The sequence below is a fragment of the Scyliorhinus torazame genome, chromosome 2, assembly GCF_047496885.1.
Source record: "Scyliorhinus torazame isolate Kashiwa2021f chromosome 2, sScyTor2.1, whole genome shotgun sequence".
NCBI lineage: Eukaryota > Metazoa > Chordata > Chondrichthyes > Carcharhiniformes > Scyliorhinidae > Scyliorhinus > Scyliorhinus torazame.
Window position 1 is genome coordinate 152,660,459 of NC_092708.1, and position 17,428 is coordinate 152,677,886.

Genomic DNA, 17,428 nt, shown 5'->3' on the forward strand with positions numbered 1-17,428 from the left:
TGGCGCCAGCACCTCCTTTTTAAGCTCTTCCACGCAGCGCATGAGGAACTCCTACTTGTCCGGTCCCCATGCTGCTCGATCTCCGTCCTCCGCCATCTTAGTTTTTCCCCTTTGTTTTTGCCGCTGCTCCAAAGCCTCTTTCTCCGTCGCTCCACCGCCAATCCCCGCCATACGACGTAAGGGGGGACCTTACTTCACCTTCCCACACGGTATTCAATCAAAAAATTTCCGTTGGGGCTCCTCCGGAGAGCCCAAAAGTCTGTTATCGCGGGAGCTGCCGAAATGTGCGGCTTAGCTCTGCATCGCCGCAACCGGAAGCCCTATTCGGCCAATTTCATAATGTTTGTTTATACAGGGCAGCATGGTGACGCAGTGGGTTAGCCCTGCTGCCTCACGGCGCTGAGGCACCAGGTTCGATCCCAGCTCTGGGTCACTGTCCGTGTGGAATTTGCACATTCTCCCCGTGTTTGCGTGGGTTTCGCCCCCACAACCCAAAGATGTGCAAGGTAGGTGGATTGAACACGCTAAATTGGCCCTTAATTGGAAAAAGAATAATTGGGTAAACTAAATTAATTTAAAAAAAAAAAAAATGTTTGTTTATACAAGGTTAAGAAGTTTCAATGATGTGGAGTTTCAAGTGCATGCAGTTTCTATTATTTATACTTAAAAGTTTCTGGATGATGACACTTCTATTGGGCTGTAGGAAATAGATGTTTTTTTACCAAAGTGGGAAGTTATCAATTAATTAGTTTTTTTAAAAGTGTTTTTACACAACCTATTATCATTACAGTGGGTAATTACTTCTACACCGTGTAGATTGCATGGATACGCATTAAAGTGCCATAGCCTGGCATGGGTGGGGGGCATAAGGAACTCTAGGGAGTGGGTGAGAGCATACCTCGTCATAGGGGTCATGAGGGAATATAGAGGGATGGGGGGGGGGGGCATGAAGTGGCATGGATGGGGCGTGGGGGAGTGAGGGTTAGAGGCCCTTTCTCTTATTATAACTGGCACGAAGTCCCACAACACCGAGGTGGGTCTTTTATAAACAGTGGCCTCTCCATCCAGTAGCCCCTATGGCTTCCTCCGAATGTTTTCCTGGGTCAGCTGGCATGGCTGGAACCCTCACTTTGTCACCCCCACACAATGACAATCCTTTCCCTTTGGGCACTTTCTTCGGCAGTTGGCATGAGCTGGGGAATTTTCACGATTGCCTCACTTCCCCTCCTCCCCAAGGATGAAATCCAGCCTGAAGTTGGCATCAGGGGTTATAAAGCGCTATGGGGAAAGGTTGGAAGCATGCGTTGGCATGATGTGTATGGGAAGTCCTGGGGGTGTGGTGGGAATTTCTCTGAGCAAACATCAGGCCCAATGCACCCATCTCCAAGACATAGCTGAACTGCTGATCTGGTAGACGGAGCTTGGGAAACTGGAAATAATGTGCACAACATGCATAGGCACTATTCACCCAGGTGAACAATATTAGAAATTTCTGTCACCATGGGGTACTTGGCATCCACTACAAGTTCTTATGCAGTCGGGCTAGCTTGATAGGTCTGCATAAATAATCATATTATTTTTGTCGACATGCACTCAGTAAGGAGATGAGTCATTTCCTTTTGGGAACTACAGCTGGCCTTTGTGAAGTGTTCCCAGAAATATTTTCCCACCAGCCAGACATAGAAGACACTTGTTAGAATACTAACAAGCTATATATTCTCAATTAATTAATCTATGGTGTAAATATACATGATCATCACCAAAATAGCATGTAGCTATGAGTGTTTTAGGAGTCAGAACATTTAAGTAAATCTGTGCAGCCACACACCTGGGTGGCAAGATAAGGATTTGCACTCTTGAATGAGTTTTTCATTGGAGTTTTTCATTGAAATTATCAACAGGAGGAGAGTTACCTAGCCAATGTTCAATCACTATTGCCACTTTTGAGTCAAAGTCAAAACAAATGTGTTAAGTGATCGTTACAATTTTGTACAGAATTATGGAGGAATCTAATTGTTGCATTTTGAACTTCTTCCCAATACTTGTGTTCTTGGGAAAAAAGCATTTTTCCATTAGCAGTCCTGTGCTTCCCAGGAACCAAAATTGAACTATTGTGTGTGACATCAAGGATAGAATGCCAGTCGATTAACAATGACCTTTACTTATGTGCGAAGCACCAGAGTCCACGTGTGCTCCCACAATCTCTCCCATATAGTCCAGAGGGCAGTAAATAACACATTATCCAACTGTTTCTTTCAGGATAATAGTTGAATTTATTTTGAAATGAGATCATTACACAGAACCAGAAACATGCAGCAGCAAACATGTATTATAATATTTGAATTGACATATAAACCAGGAAATATTGGGGACTTGCAAGAAGGGTACAACAATAATAAGAGGTGATTTTAATATGCGCATAGACTGGAGGAATCAAATTGGCAAAGGTAGCCTGGAGGCAGAGTTCATTGAATGTATTAGAGCTTGTTTCCTGGAACAGTACGTTGGGGAACCAAACAGGGAGGAGGCTACTCTAGATTTGGTATTCTGTAATGAGGAGGGATTAATTAATTACCTCATAGTTAAAGATCCATGAAGGAGCAGTGACTATAGTATAGTGAAATCCAAGATTTAGTTTGGGGTTGAGAAAGTGGAGTCCCACACTCGTGTTCTGGAATTAAACAAAGGAAATTACATCGTCTTGAGGACAGATTTGACCCGTATAGACTGGGCAGGGAGGCTAAAAGGTGGGACAGCTGATGAGCAGTGGCAATTGTTTAAGGAGATACTCAATTCCTCACAACTAAAATATATCCCCGTGAGGAAGAAAAATGGGAAGAGTGGTTAAAAAACACCCATGGCTAAACAAGGAGGTCAAGGACATTATAAAGACAAAAACTGGGGGCAGCATGGTGGCACAGTGGTTAGCACTGCAGTCTCATGACTCCTAGGTCCAAGGTTCGAATCTGGCTCTGGGTCACTGTCCGTGTGGAGTTTGCACATTCTCACCGTGTTTGCGTGGGTTTCGCCCCCACAACATAAAGATGTGCAGGCTAGGTGAATTGAACATGCTAAGGGAGGGAGGATGAGGGAGAGTGTGCAGGTGGGAGGGGGGTGAGGGAGAGTGTGCAAGTGGGAGGGGGGATGAGGGAGAGTGTGCAAGTGGGAGGGGGGATGAGGGAGAGTGTGCAGGTGGGAGGGGGGATGAGGGAGAGTGTGCAGGTGGGAGGGGGGATGAGGGAGAGTGTGCAAGTGGGAGGGGGGATGAGGGAGAGTGTGCAGGTGGGAGGGGGGATGAGGGAGAGTGTGCAGGTGGGAGGGGGGATGAGGGAGAGTGTGCAGGTGGGAGGGGGAATAAGGGAGAGTGTGCAGGCGGGAGGGGGGATGAGGGAGAGTGTGCAGGTGGGAGGGGGAATGAGGGAGAGTGTGCAGGTGGGAGGGGGGATGAGGGAGAGTGTGCAGGTGGGAGGGGGGGGTGAGGAAGCGGCGTGCAGGTGGGAGGGGGGATGAGGGAGAGTGTGCAGGTGGGAGGGGGGATGAGGGAGTGTACAGGTGGGAGGAGGGGTGAGGGAGAGTGTGGATGGTATCGTCCATCCGCGGATGCAACATGTCAGCCGCCCTGATATGGCAGGACGGTGACGAGGACACGGCCGCAGGTTGCCGTGTGGCTGATGGGCACAGGCGACTGGCACACTGGCGAGGAGTATGGTGTGAACTGACCGTTGGACGCAGACAGTGACCAGGTATTAGGCTGGCTGCGTATCTGCAGCGCGACCATCCCACCGGGGCACACAGGGATCCCATGCAACCCGGCTGACAAGGTGTGGAAGAACCTCCGTGTAACATGTCGTTTCTCTGCCCCCCACCACCCTCCTGCAGGTCACCATGTATGCCAACCAGACAGCGATGTTCACTGCCGTGGTTGGAGCCGCAGCTCTGGAGTTTGCCATGCGGCAGCGTAGAGTCAGACTGCCCACAGTGGCTGCAGATGCAGCAGTTGCCGGTGCAGCAGAGGGGATGGCCGCGGAGTGGCCTGTCATCGACACGCAGGCCGCAGACGCTCAGGACCCGAATGTACAAGGGGATGCCGAGGGGAACATTGACCCCTTGACGGCGAGGAATGCAGAGGAACTGCTTGGGGGGGAGCAGGAGGAGGAGGAACAGGAGGATCCACTGATGGTGGTGCCAGGGCGCCACAGGCGGCCAGCAAGGCCGAGGGTGTACCGTGACAGATGTCGTTCGAGGCCCTACCGGACATCACATGCAGGAGGAGACTACGGTTCAGCAGGGAGACAGTCGCACATATAAGCCAGCTCGTGGCGCACCTCGCACCACGTGGAATGGAAGGAGGAAACGCGATACCAGTCTCTGTCAAGGTGACGGTGGCCCTAAACTTCTATGCAACGGGTTCCTTCCAGGCACCGAGTGGGGACCTCTCTGGGATATCACAGGCATCGGTCCACAGGTGCATCAGGGCCATCACCGATGCCTTGTACGCCATCGCGGACAGGTACATAAAATTCCCCGAGGACCGAGCACAGCAGGAAGCACGGGCACGTGGATTCGCCAAGGTGGCCGGGATACCGATGGTCCAGGGTGTCATCGATGGTGTGCACGTCCCCATGCGCCCGCCTGCAGACAACAGGGAAGTGTTCATGAACAGAAAGGGCGCATACTCCATGAACAGTCAGGGGGTGTGCGACCCCCACATGAAGATCATGCACGTGTGTGCAAGGTTCCCCGGGAGTGTGCATGCCACCTACATTCTGGCACAGTCATTCATCCCCGCAATGTTCGAAGGATGCCCCCCCCCGGCTGAACGGCTGGTTGCTGGGCGACAGGGGCTATCCGTTGAGGTCATGGCTGATGACGCCAATACGGAGGCCTCAGACCAACGCAGAGAGCCTATACAACGAGGCCCATGCAGCAACCAGGATTGTGGTGGAGCGGTGCTTCGGCCTGCTGTAGATGCGATTCAGATGCCTGGACCGCTCCGGAGGGGCCCTGCAGTACCGGCCCGACAGGGTCGGTCGCATGGTTGTGGTCTGCTGTGCGATGCACAACATGGCCATGCAGAGGGGAGATGACCTGGTGGAGGAGTCGGAGGGAGGACCCGACGGCACCGGAGCTAACGCAAACGAGGGGGATGGGGAAGAGGAGGATGCGGAAGATGATGGCGCGCATCAGGGTGGAGGGAGGGGCGCAGGACACAGACACTGCCCTGGTGCTGGTTACATCCAGGAGGCTGCACGACGGCACCGTCGCAGACAGCGCGCACGCGACGCGTTGGTGGCCGCACGGCTCACGCACTGTGGGGGTGGGATTCGCTGAACACTGCCACTTGCACCGTCACTCCTGCACACGGGCACCACACAGCAACCCACCCCGCACACGCGCACTGCGTTCACGGCACCAATTCCACATCACCTTACCATTGCGGCACTACGGGATTGCACAACAGTGATGATTGGGTAAGCGGGTGTGATCAGTGCCATGTTGAATGATGACGGCCCGCTCTGCGATGAGCTGTGTGCTCGGATTCGCCAGCCGAGGTCTGACTCGTGGCTATAGCTGAACCATGCACTCCGGTGGTCACAGCCTTCATGACGGATATTTCACCTCATGCCCGTGTGGGGTGGCTGGCGTCGGTGTGCCGAGGACAACGGTGTCCGATCATGGGAGGCAGGGGGGAAAGGGTCAGCACACCCGGAACAGACCTTGAACTGCTCGTATACCACTACGCCACTCGGGCACCCTCATGAGCCCCCTGGCACCGGACATAGCACAGAGTCTTACAAGTCAAATTCAACAGTGAGTTTATTTGTGTGATTAACATAGGTGCCCTACCCCCTACAACTAAACTGTGCCCTGCACCCGTGCCAACTTCTTACGTGCCTAACTTCTTTGCCTTACGGGCCCTACCACTACGCCTAGGTGTGTTCCCAGATGGTACAGCAGGAGTGGAGGCGGACTGCTGAGAATCACGCCCTTCGACATGGCTCCCCGTCGGCACGTGTTCCCTGGGGCGGCCCGGCTTCGATGGGCCAGGCTGCTCGCTGGGCGTGCTGGATGCCGTTGTGCCACCCTGACCTGCCCACTGCCCACCAGATGCGCCAGGGACGGAACGGGGGGAGGCCGGGTGTTCCGAGACGTCCCTTGATGGAGCTAATGGGACGGGCCCCCAGGTCGCACCACCGACACCTGGCGCTGCCAGTCCTGGAGGCCTGCAGCGGGATCGACCACGGTCAGAATATTCGCCGAGACGGAGCCCAGGGTGTGCGACATTCCTGCCAAGGACTGTGCGATCTCAACCTGTGAGTGTGCCACGCCATCCATCACGTGCGCCAGGCGGTCAATGCTCTCCGCGACTGACTGCTGGGACTGTGCCATCGCTTGCTGGGACCGGGCCACGGCTTGGTGAGATTCGGCCCGGTCCTGCGTCCCATACTGAGAGGTTTGCCCTCCTGTCCGACCGACTGCCAACCTCTGGCGTGCGTCCCTGGGTGCGCTTGACGTTGGCGATGTTCCGCTGTCTCTTGGCCGAGACGTCCTTGGACGTTCGGCGGCTGGCCCTGGGGAACATAAAGATTCTGGGTTCGTTAGACACGGTGGCCTGGGTGTATGTTGGTGGTGGGTGTACAGTGTGAGGGGGGGGAGGGGAGCAAGGGTGCAGTGGCACGAGTGTGAGGGGGGAGGGGATTGAGTCTGCAGTGGGCAATGTGTGAGGGAGACGATGACGGGTTGGGGGGGGTGGGGGGGTGAGGACATGCAGGGCTGTCTCACTTGCTTCTGCGCCTCCGACCTGGCATGTCGCGACCTCCCGGGTGGCGGATCCCCCAGCGATCTCCAGGGCCCTCTGCTCGTGAATGTTTAGGGGGTGCAGCACAAGAGAACCCCCTCCGGTTCTCGTACGCTCACGCTTGTTGTGAACTGTCTTGTCCTGGGGGGGGGGGGGATGTTGGATAAAGCATCACAATTAGGCGGATATCATCAGGGCGTGCAGATATAAACTACATTTTTTGCTGGTTCAGGAGACAGCACGCCATGGCATCGCTCCGGGGGGGGGGGGTCCCGGGGCTCATGTGGGTCGAGTATATCGTTGGGCACCCTGACCCCATCAAACCACCCCTGATGCCCCAGCCCCCCCCAAACCCCCTGGCCCCCCACCACCGCCCCTGATGCCCCAACCCCCCCTGACCCCCCCCCAACCCCCCACCACCCCACTTCACCCCGCCTCGTGCCAGGGGGGGCGGGCCTGGGGACACCCTCATGGCACGTACCCTCGCAGCCCGAGTGAGGTCGTGCAGTTTCTTCCGACACTGCTCCCCGTCCAGGGGGTCTGCCCCACAGCACTCACAGCGGTGCCAACCGCGCCTCACCGTGCTGGATGGCTGGCAATGCCCACGTCTTGGGCAGAGGGTGTCCCTTCTGTGCTCGACCTCATCCAGCAAGGTGTCCAGGTCCGTGTCACAGAACCTCGGTGCGGCTCATCGGGGCTCAGCCATTTCTTCCTCTCTCTTCTCCTCCGGGTCCTCTGTGCGCGGATCGTGCCATTTATGACGCAGCGCCGCGTCATTCGGGCGTCGCGCGGTGACGATGCGGCTTTCGCGACACGTCCCCCCGAGTTTCTCGCGGCCCCGATCCTAGCCCATTTTCGGGCCCTGAATCAGTCGGGATCGGGGCCGTTTCGCGCCGCCGTGAACCTTGACGGCGTTCATGACGACGTGGGCACTTAGTCGCGGGAGTGGAGAATCGCGCCCAGTATATCTGGACTTTCAGAAGGCGTTTGATAAGGTGCCGCACAGAAAGTTAATTCACAAGATGAGATCACATGGGATTAGAGGTAATTTATTAGCTTGGATAGAAGACTGGCTGACGGACAGGAGACAGAGAGTCGGGATAAATGGGTATTTTTCTGGATGGCAAGATGTAATTAGTGGAGTGCCATAGGGTTTGGTCCTTGGGGCCTCAGCTATTTACAATCTATATTAATGACTTGGATACAGAGATAGAAGATTCTACAGCCAAATTCACAAATGACACAAAAATAGATGGAATAGCAAGTTGTAATGAGGAAATAAGAACCTTACAAATGGATATAGATAGGTTAGGAGGGTGGCAGATGGAGATTAATGGGGATAAGTGTGAGGTCATGCATTTTGGTGAAAAAAATGGGAAGGCAACTTATTATCTAAATGGGGAGAAACTTTGGGGTGATTCGATGCAGAGGGATCTGGATGTCCTCGTGCATGAGTCACAGAAAACGAGCATGCAGGTGCAGCAGATAATAAGGAGAGCAAATGGAATGTTGGCATTTATAGCAAAAGGAATTGAGTATAAAGGAAGGAAGTGTTGTTGCAACTGTACACGACATTGGTGAGACCACACCTGGAGCATTGTGGACAGTTTTGGTCCCCTTATTTGTGGAAAGATGTAGTGGCATTGGAGGTTCACTAGATTGATTCCAGAGATGAGGGGTTTGTCGTAAGAGAGATTGAACAGTTTAGGCCGATACTTGTCATAATATACACCAGTATATCATGGTGCAGACACACACTGATGGACACACAGTGGGACCAATCAACATACACAACACCGCAGCCAATCACCAGTGAGAGCACACGCACTATAAGGACAGGAGGCATCAGAGTTCCCGCTCATTCAAGTAGCAGCTAGCTAGGAGCACAGAGCTCACAGCCTGCAACACAGACATTCACCATGTGCTGAGTGCATCAACTGGTTAGGACAAGGCAAAGGTCTTTAGTTAAAGCTAGTATCGTATTTACCCACAGTTCAAGTATGTTTAAATAGTTATGTATGTGATCAAGGACACCCAACACATCAATACTCTCTAGAGTTTAGAAGAATGAAGGGAGATCTCATTGAGGTATACAAGATGCTAAAAGGTATGGATAAAGTAGATGTGGAGCTGATGCTTCCTCTTGTGAGGCATTCTAAAATGAGAGGTCACATTAGAATAAGAGGTATCAAATTTAAAACACATTTGAGAAAAAACTACTTCTCCCAAAGGGTTGTGAATCTGTGGAATTTGCTACCCCCAGAGTGTGGTGTTTGCAGGGACAGTGAGTAAATTTATGGAGGAATTAGACAGATTTTTAATTGGTCATGGGTTGAAGGGTTATGGAGAATGGGCAGGACGGTGATTTCGAGGCCACGATGGGATCAGCCATGATCATTGAGGGTGTTAGGCTGGGGAAGCTAACTTGCCTACACCTGCTCCTAGGTCATGTGTTCTAGGGAGGAGATGCTCTGGCTGATTTCACAATCCAGCTCTTGGTCTGTAACATTGTAGATAGCAGATGAGGAACATATCAGCCAAGATAGAATGGCGGAGCAGACTAGTTGGGCGGATTGGTCTAATTCTGCTCCCATATCTTACAAACTTATGTATGTTTTTTCACAAAAAATAGTCCTGTACCGTGACTTCTTTCAGTAACTTTTGAACAGAATCACTGATGAATCTTGGCATAGCAAAAGACTTCTCCCAGTCCGTATTCTATATGCCACATGTAAAAACAGGCACTCAGAATGGAGGCCTAAAAATTTTAGGAATACTCTCTAAGCGTCTTCCTTTCTCTTATTTGAAATGAAACCCCTTTGAAGAGCAGATTCTATGTGAGTTGTTAGATAGTTGGGGTGGTTACAGGTGAGAGGACTGTCATCATTTTGATGTATTGCTCAGTGGAAGCTCTCATTTGAATATACACGTCGATTAACTGATGATTGCTTGCAATAATGCTACTAAAGGGAGTTGGTGGACGCTAAATGACACCTTTGAAAGTGAGATCTCACTGGTCATTTTTTTGTAATATTGCTTAAATACTGCCACTTTACGAACTTTACCCCAGTCAACACAGCAAACTGGATTCAATTTTAAAATGCATTATTCTGGACTATTGCGTATCGTACTAAACATATATATGTGACTGGCTTGTTTGAGGATGACTGAGCTCTGCTTCTGATGCAACTAATTTAATATCGTTTTTTGAGTTTGAAATATATATAGCACATGGGGTAAGAGGTGCATGAAACAGATAGGAAATGAAAGTTGACGTGCTGTGCATATCCTATCAGAGAAAGATAAATTAGTGTAAATGTGTGACCGTTCCTCTGAATGATTACAGGTGGTCACACCCAAATGCTAACCTTGCTATCTTTTTCAAATGCTGAATGTACATTTCCTTTTTGGGGCAATTTAGCATGACCATTCCACCTTCCCTGCACATCTTTGGGTTGTGGGGGCGAAACCCATGCAAACACAGGGAGAATGTGCAAACTCCACACAGACAATTACCCAGGGCCGGAATCGAACCTGGGACCTCGGCGCCGTGAGGCAGCAGTGCGAACCACTGCGCCACCGTGCTGTCCTCTGAATGTACAATTCTTTTTTTTAAAATTTAGAGTGCCCAATGCATTTTTTTTACCAATGAAGGGGCAATTTAGCGTGGCCAATCCACCTACCCTGCACATCTTTTGGGTTGTGGGGGTGAAACCCACACAGACACGGGGAGAATGTGCAAACTCCACATGGACAGTGACCCAGAGCCGGGATCGAACCTGGGACCTCGGTGCCGTGAGGCAGCAGTGCTAACCCACTGTGCCACCGTGCTGCCCTGAATGTACAATTCAAATGCATTTTGCTTCAATTCAGATTTGGAGCATTTCCATTTAGTGACTGAAATTAAAAAGGCACTGAAAATCGATAGAGCTCATAATCTTGCATTTTAACAGTTATCTTATAGTTATCATTGAAACCAATCCTGAAGTTTTGCTTTGTCAGTTGATTTCGAATTGTTTCTCATGTGCACAGATCAGGGTGGACCTTTGAAATATAAACATTCATTGGAATATTGGACTTCAATCAATGTTAACTGTCACAGAAATGTTACACATTGCTGAAGCCTTTTCTCATTTTAGCACATAGCTTTTCCTTAAAAATATCTTTTGCGGGGCGGCACGGTGGTGCAGTGGGTTAGCACTGCCGGCTCATGGCGCCGAGGTCCCAGGTTCAATCCCGGCCCTGGGTCAATGTCCGTGTGGAATGTCAGACCTGCCGGAGTTGCAGTCAGGAGACGTTTGGGGCTGGTTTAGCACATTGGGCTAAATCGCTGGCTTTGAAAGCAGACCAAGGCAGGCCAGCAGCACGGTTCAATTCCCGTACCAGCCTCCCTGAACAGGCGCCGGAATGTGGCGACTAGGGGCTTTTCACAGTAACTTCATTTGAAGCCCACTTGTGACAATAAGCGATTTTCACTTTCACATTCTCCCCGTGTTTGCGTGGGTTTCGCCCCCACAACCCAAAGATGTGCAGGCTAGGTGGATTGGCCGTGCTAAATTGCCACTTAATTGGTAAAATAAAGTTTTGCTTTCCTTTTTCATGCTCATTACAGCATCTTGTATGTCTCGTCTAGTTGCTGAGAAAATTAATGTTTTGGAACTTCTAAACAAGCTGAAGCAAGTGTCTGCTGTGGCTGGTAACAATTGTTCTCATTCAAACTGAAAAGAAAAATGGCTGAATTTTCCTATACCAGCATTGCCACCAGCAATGTCAGACAAAGGACTTTTGAGCAATGTCAGAGTTCCGCCCTCATTCCCACTGCAGGAGGCTGATGTACATCAGGGCAGAGTCACAGCTCTGCTAATCACCTTCTATCCTTGACTACAAATGTAACGAGGAGAGATGACACCAGGTCACATTGCAATGGAGCTAAAAGCAATTTACAAATTTCAGGAAAATAGTTCAAATAAATTAGGAACTGTTGTGTAAAGAGAAAATGATCACACTTGCCGCTACCACCAATTTTATTATGTATTCTTTGAAGACATTTGCTCACTCTGGCGCACTTATTCTGGCCACATTAAAGTATCTTGTCCAAACGATTGTTCCATCTGTTTGCGCCTACAGAATGTGGCTGATAACTTTGAGCCTACAATGAGTTTGAAATTGGACCTCATTTTATGACCAGCCCAATTTCAGGGACCAATGTCCTGTGTCCAAAGGAAGCCTGAAAAAATATCTAGCCTGCAAAGGGTCAGGCCATTTTTCAGGAATCCATGCAGGTTGCCTCAGACAGATATTTAAGCCCATTATTAATATAAGGCGTGATTCTCCGATCGCGGGACAGTGTGTCCAGGGGGCCAGCACGGCGCTGGAGCGTTTCACGCCGCTCCAGCCTCACTTCCTGGCACGCACTGGGGGCGGTGCCAACCCGCGCACGCGCAGTGGTGACACGCCAACCCGCGCATGCGCGGTGGCCTTACTGAACGCTCCGGCCCCGATGCAACATGGCGCGGTGGTTCTGGGGCCGGACGCACAACAAAGTAGGCCCGGGGGGGGGGAAGAGGCCGTCCCGCCAATCAGTGGGCCCCAATCGCGGGCCAGACCCCATCGGAGGCTCCCTCCAACCCTTCACGCAGAGTTCCCGCCGGCAGCGACCAGGTGTGGCCGGCGCCGGCGGGACTCTGCTTTTTCCGCTCGGCCACTCGACTCAGCCGGGCTGGATAATCGGCAGCCCGGCCGCATACAGCGGCCCGCGACCGGCGCCGCGCCAAACGGTCCAGCGCAAATGGCGCCGCTTCTCCGCACCTCGGAGAATCGCACGCCGGCGCCGGGGCGGCGTGGCGCGGTTGCGGCGATTCTCCGGCCTGTCGAGAATCACGCCCACAAATCTTTGTTTGAAGGAAGGTGGTGGTGTAGTGGTATTATCACTGGGCTCTTAATCCAGAGTCCCAGGACAATGCTCTGGGGACGTTGGTTCGAACCTCACCATGACAGATAGTAAAACTGGAATTCAATAAAAATCTGGAATTGAAAATCTAATGATGACCATGAAACCATTACCAATTGTCGTAAAAGCCCTTAGGGTTCCTCCATTGGGAGGAAATCATCATCCTTATCAGGTCTGGCCTACATGTGACTCCAGATCAATGTGGTTGACTCTTAAATCCCCTCTGAACTGGGCAATTAGGATGAGCAATAAATTCTGACCCTGCCAGTGACACCCACATCCCCAAAAACAATGGCCCACTTAAAAGAATAGGGGGCCGGATTCTCTGATCCTGAGGCTAAGTGTTGACGCCGTCGTAAACAGCATTGCGTTTTCCAACGGCATCAACAGGCCCCCAGGAGCAGCTATTCCGAGCCCTACAGGAGGCCTGCACGGCACTGGAGCAACCTACGCCACTCCAGCTGCCGATACTGGCCTCAAATGGGCACCGCAGGTCTGCGCATGCGTGCTATGACCGGCGCAAATGCGCACCGCAAGTGGCGTGATTGCGCGCATGCGCGGTGGCGTCCTTCTCCGCGCCGGCCTGAAGCAACATGGCGTAGACCTCCAGTGGCCGCCGCGGAGCAAAGAGGCCCCCAGCCCGCCGATCGGTAGGCCCCGACCGCGGGCCAGGCCACAGCGGAGGCCCCCCCTGGGGTCGGGACCCCCTCCCCACCAGACCGCACCTGAAAGGATGCACGCCGAGGTCCCGCTGGTAAGACCACACGTGGACGGCGCCGGTGGGACTTGGATTTTGTTTTGCGGCCGCTCGGCCCATCCAAGACTGAGAATCGCTGGGGCGGGAGGGGGGGGGGGGGGTGTTGCATAGTGCGGCCCCCGACCGGCGCCGAGCCGTCCGCAGCAGCGGCAGTGGCGCCGATTCTCCGCTCACCGGAGAATCGGCGGACCGGAGTCGTGCGATTCGCCTCCGGCCCGGCGTGGGCTCAGAGAATCCTGCCCAGGATATCTCAGAGCAGGTGCGGGATCTGCTGCATTCCATGTGTTAGGTTACACTGGATACCATGTCTAATATTCTGCACTAAAATGGCTGTGCAAACTTTCCAGTTGGTCAGATGGCTGATTATTAGCAATTATATTCCTGGTGTTTCAGGTATGAAGGATTTTTCTTTGTATTTTCCTATTATTTTGAATATAAGTTAGATGTATTGGATTGACTGAATTTAGGGGGGAAAACAATTGTAACTTTACTAACAATACCTTTCCATGTATTCTATCCTTCCAGAGGCCAGTAAATTAGTTATGTCCTATGTTGCTGCTGTTTGTGGCAAGGGAGCGGAGGTCAATCAAGTTAAGGAGCAGCTGCTGCAGTCAAACCCTGTGCTTGAGGGTAAGTTTTAGTACGTCACCTTGCTAATTAAAAGGTAGTGCTGTTTGTGTGTTAACTAAAGCAATTCAATTGTTAAAGCCCAAATTTGTTTTAACATTCAGTTCCTTTCTTTTAAGGTAGTGCATGTATGATTGATCTTGTTGAGGTTAATACACTGGAAAGGCTCTGGATTGTTATTGGACTAAAGCTGAAGTCCATTCATGAGAACCCAGTCACCATTATGTGGTGCTGGAGACATCTTCCCTGAGATTACTCTGGCTCATCCATGGTCTGTAATGATTATGAAAGAGTCCTGCATACTAATTAGGGTCGTTTGTGGTCTGGAGGTGGTTCACCACATTGAATCACATGCAAGGGAAGTGATCAATTGGGAAGCAAGGTTCACTGGATAATAATCTGGAGGATCATAACTATAACTTCAAAAAAAAGTTCTTCCCCTACGAACCACCCACAGCCCTAGAAAACTGAGACAAATTGTAGACACCAACTGTTGCCCTTGCTATGATCAGTTGAATTTGCATAAACATTAGATTAAATTATAGGGCTATATGGCTCAATACATTGGATGATGCATTTACTCATTGAAGTATCAAAAAAGCTTAAAATATATGCAAGTGCATCTATTTGTGTGTACATGCACACACATTCACATGAATGTATTTAGTATTTTCTGCATTCTGTTTGGTTATGCTTACCTCCCCAAACCGCATTAGCAACCTGCCTTCACTGCAGTGAACATGCAATCTGATATTCTGCAGTACACTGGTATAGAACATAGAACATAGAACATAGAAAATACAGCACAGAACAGGCCCTTCGGCCCACGATGTTGTGCCGAACCTTTGTCCTAGATTAATCATAGATTATCATTGAATTTACAGTGCAGAAGGAGGCCACTCGGCCCTTTGAGTCTGCACCGGCTCTTGGAAAGAGCACCCTACCCAAACTCAACACCTCCACCCAACACCAAGGGCAATTTGGACATTAAGGGCAATTTATCATTGGCCAATTCACCTAACCCGCACATCTTTGGACTGTGGGAGGAAACCGGAGCACCCGGAGGGAACCCACGCAGACACGGGGAGGACGTGCAGACTCCGCACAGACAGTGACCCAAGCCGGAATCGAACCTGGGACCCTGGAGCTGTGAAGCAATTGTGCTATCCACAATGCTACCGTGCTGCCCTTGAGAACAAATAAATCTACACTATATCATTTTACCTTAATCCATGTACCTATCCAATAGCTGCTTGAAGGTCCCTAATGTTCCCGACTCAACTACTTCCACAGGCAGTGCATTCCATGCCCCCACTACTCTCTGGGTAAAGAACCTACCTCTGATATCCCTCCTATATCTTCCACCTTTCACCTTAAATTTATGTCCCCTTGTTATTGACTCTCAGTCCAGTACATCCATATTTATTCCCTGTTAGTGCCTGATACCTGCAGGTCACCTCTTGTCCAGGCAGATAGGAATACTAACCGGGATTCTCCAATCCAGCGGCCAAGTTCTGATGCCGGCGTGGAAAGCGGCGAGAACCACTCTGGTATCAATGGTCCTCGATTGTCAGGTATTCACACCTTCCTAGGGGGCTAGGTCGGAGCCGGAGTGATCGCCGCTGCTCCAGCCGGCGCGAGTCCACGCATGCGTGCTACGGCCGGTACGAGTCCGCGCATGTGCGTGGATTCCCGTCTCCGTGCCGGCCCCCGGGCAACATGGCGGAGCCCTACAGGGGCCCGGCGGGGAGGAACATAGGCCCCCACGGAACTAGTCTGCCCGCCGATCGGTGGGCCCTGATCGCGGACCAAGCCATCGTGGAGGCCCTCCCCGGGGTCGGATCCCCCCGCCCCCCTCACCAGGACAGCCCCCGCAGCCAGAACTCCGAGGTCCCGCCGAGTGGGACCAGAGTAACCCACGCCAGCGGGACTCAGCCAAACTCGGCGGGTACTCAGCCCGTAGAGGCCCGGAGAATCGCCGGGGGGGGGGGGGGGGTGCTTTCAACGGCCCCTGACCGGCGTGGCGGCAATCCCGCAGGCCCGCGAGAATCAGCGGCAGAGAATCGGCGCGCTGGCCTTGGGGTGACGTCGCACGATTATTATAATGTGGCAACATTATTTCACACACCCTACAAGATATGCTTTACAATATATGTCAAAGGCTGAGCATTATATAGGATGCCAGTTTTAACAATTTTGAACTGTAGAGGACCCATCTCTAGAATGCCCGGAGTGGGAATGCTGATTTAGAGCACCACCGCATTGTGAAGTGTAATAAACATTAATGTTTAAGCATTTCTCCCATGTCACCTGGTTATTACTGAACAAAACACTTTGGGTCAAGGAGTAGCAATGCACGGACTTCCGGTGGCGGCTATGAGGGAGTAAAGTCGCACACTTGGTGGCTCCCGCTCCGGTCGGACCTTTGGACTTTTTCCCCCAACTTTTTTGCGCTTTTAAGCGCTGGATTGGAAAGCAATAGCACCCAGGCACTGAATCCATACAGAGGTGTAATGGAACTAAGAAATAGGATCGCAAACAGCTGAAGAAGTGGACAAGCAAGGGCAACGGGGAGGCTGTGAGGGAAACCAATATGGCCGATGTCCAGACCCGGGCACCGCCAGCTCAGCCGCCAATGGAGCACCTGTTGCAGGTTATACAGGAGAACTTCCTAGCACTGAAAAGTGATCATTTGGAACCGCTCCAGAAATTGTTTGACCGAATGGAGAAAAGGCTGGATGCCCAGGCTGAGAAGATCCAGGAGCTGGAGAAGACTGTGGAGGAGCAGGCGGACTTTCAAATGGTGGAGGACATGGAGATTCGAAGATTGAGAGACCAACAAAAAATGCTCCTGGAAAAGCTGGAGGACCTGGAGAACAGGTCTCGCCGGCAGAATTTAAGAATCGTTTGCCTTCCGGAGGGGGCCAAGGGGCCGGATGCTACCGCGTATGTGGCAGATATGTTCCAGAAGCTGCTGGGGAACGAGGTGTTCCCTCGCCCGCCGGAGGTGGACATGGCACATAGAGCGCAGGTGAGGCAGCCGCGGCGAGGGGGTCCCTCACGAGTGATGGTGGTCCGGTTCCACAGGTTCCTGGATAAGAAGCGGGTTCTTCAATGGGCCAAGAGCACACGGAGCTGCAACTGGGACAATAGCACCCTGCGCGTTTACCAAGACCTGAGCGCAGAGGTGGCCAGAAGGAGGGCAGGCTACAGGCAAGTTAAAGAGATATTATATAAGAAGCAGGTGAAATTTGGCCTGCTCTATCCGGCGTGACTGTGGGTTACGCACAAGGGC

General features: G+C 51.8%; 1 protein-coding gene across 5 annotated transcripts in view; it reads left to right on the plus strand.

Moving 5' to 3' along the window:
* The window catches only part of myo1b (myosin IB), a 436,008-nt gene that overhangs the window by 182,275 nt on the left and 236,305 nt on the right, over positions 1–17,428 (plus strand). For all 5 annotated transcript variants that reach the window (XM_072478525.1, XM_072478546.1, XM_072478553.1 and 2 more), the window contains one exon: positions 14,032–14,136. In XM_072478525.1, coding sequence (XP_072334626.1) covers positions 14,032–14,136 — 105 coding nt within the window. The remainder of the gene's footprint in view (positions 1–14,031; positions 14,137–17,428) is intronic.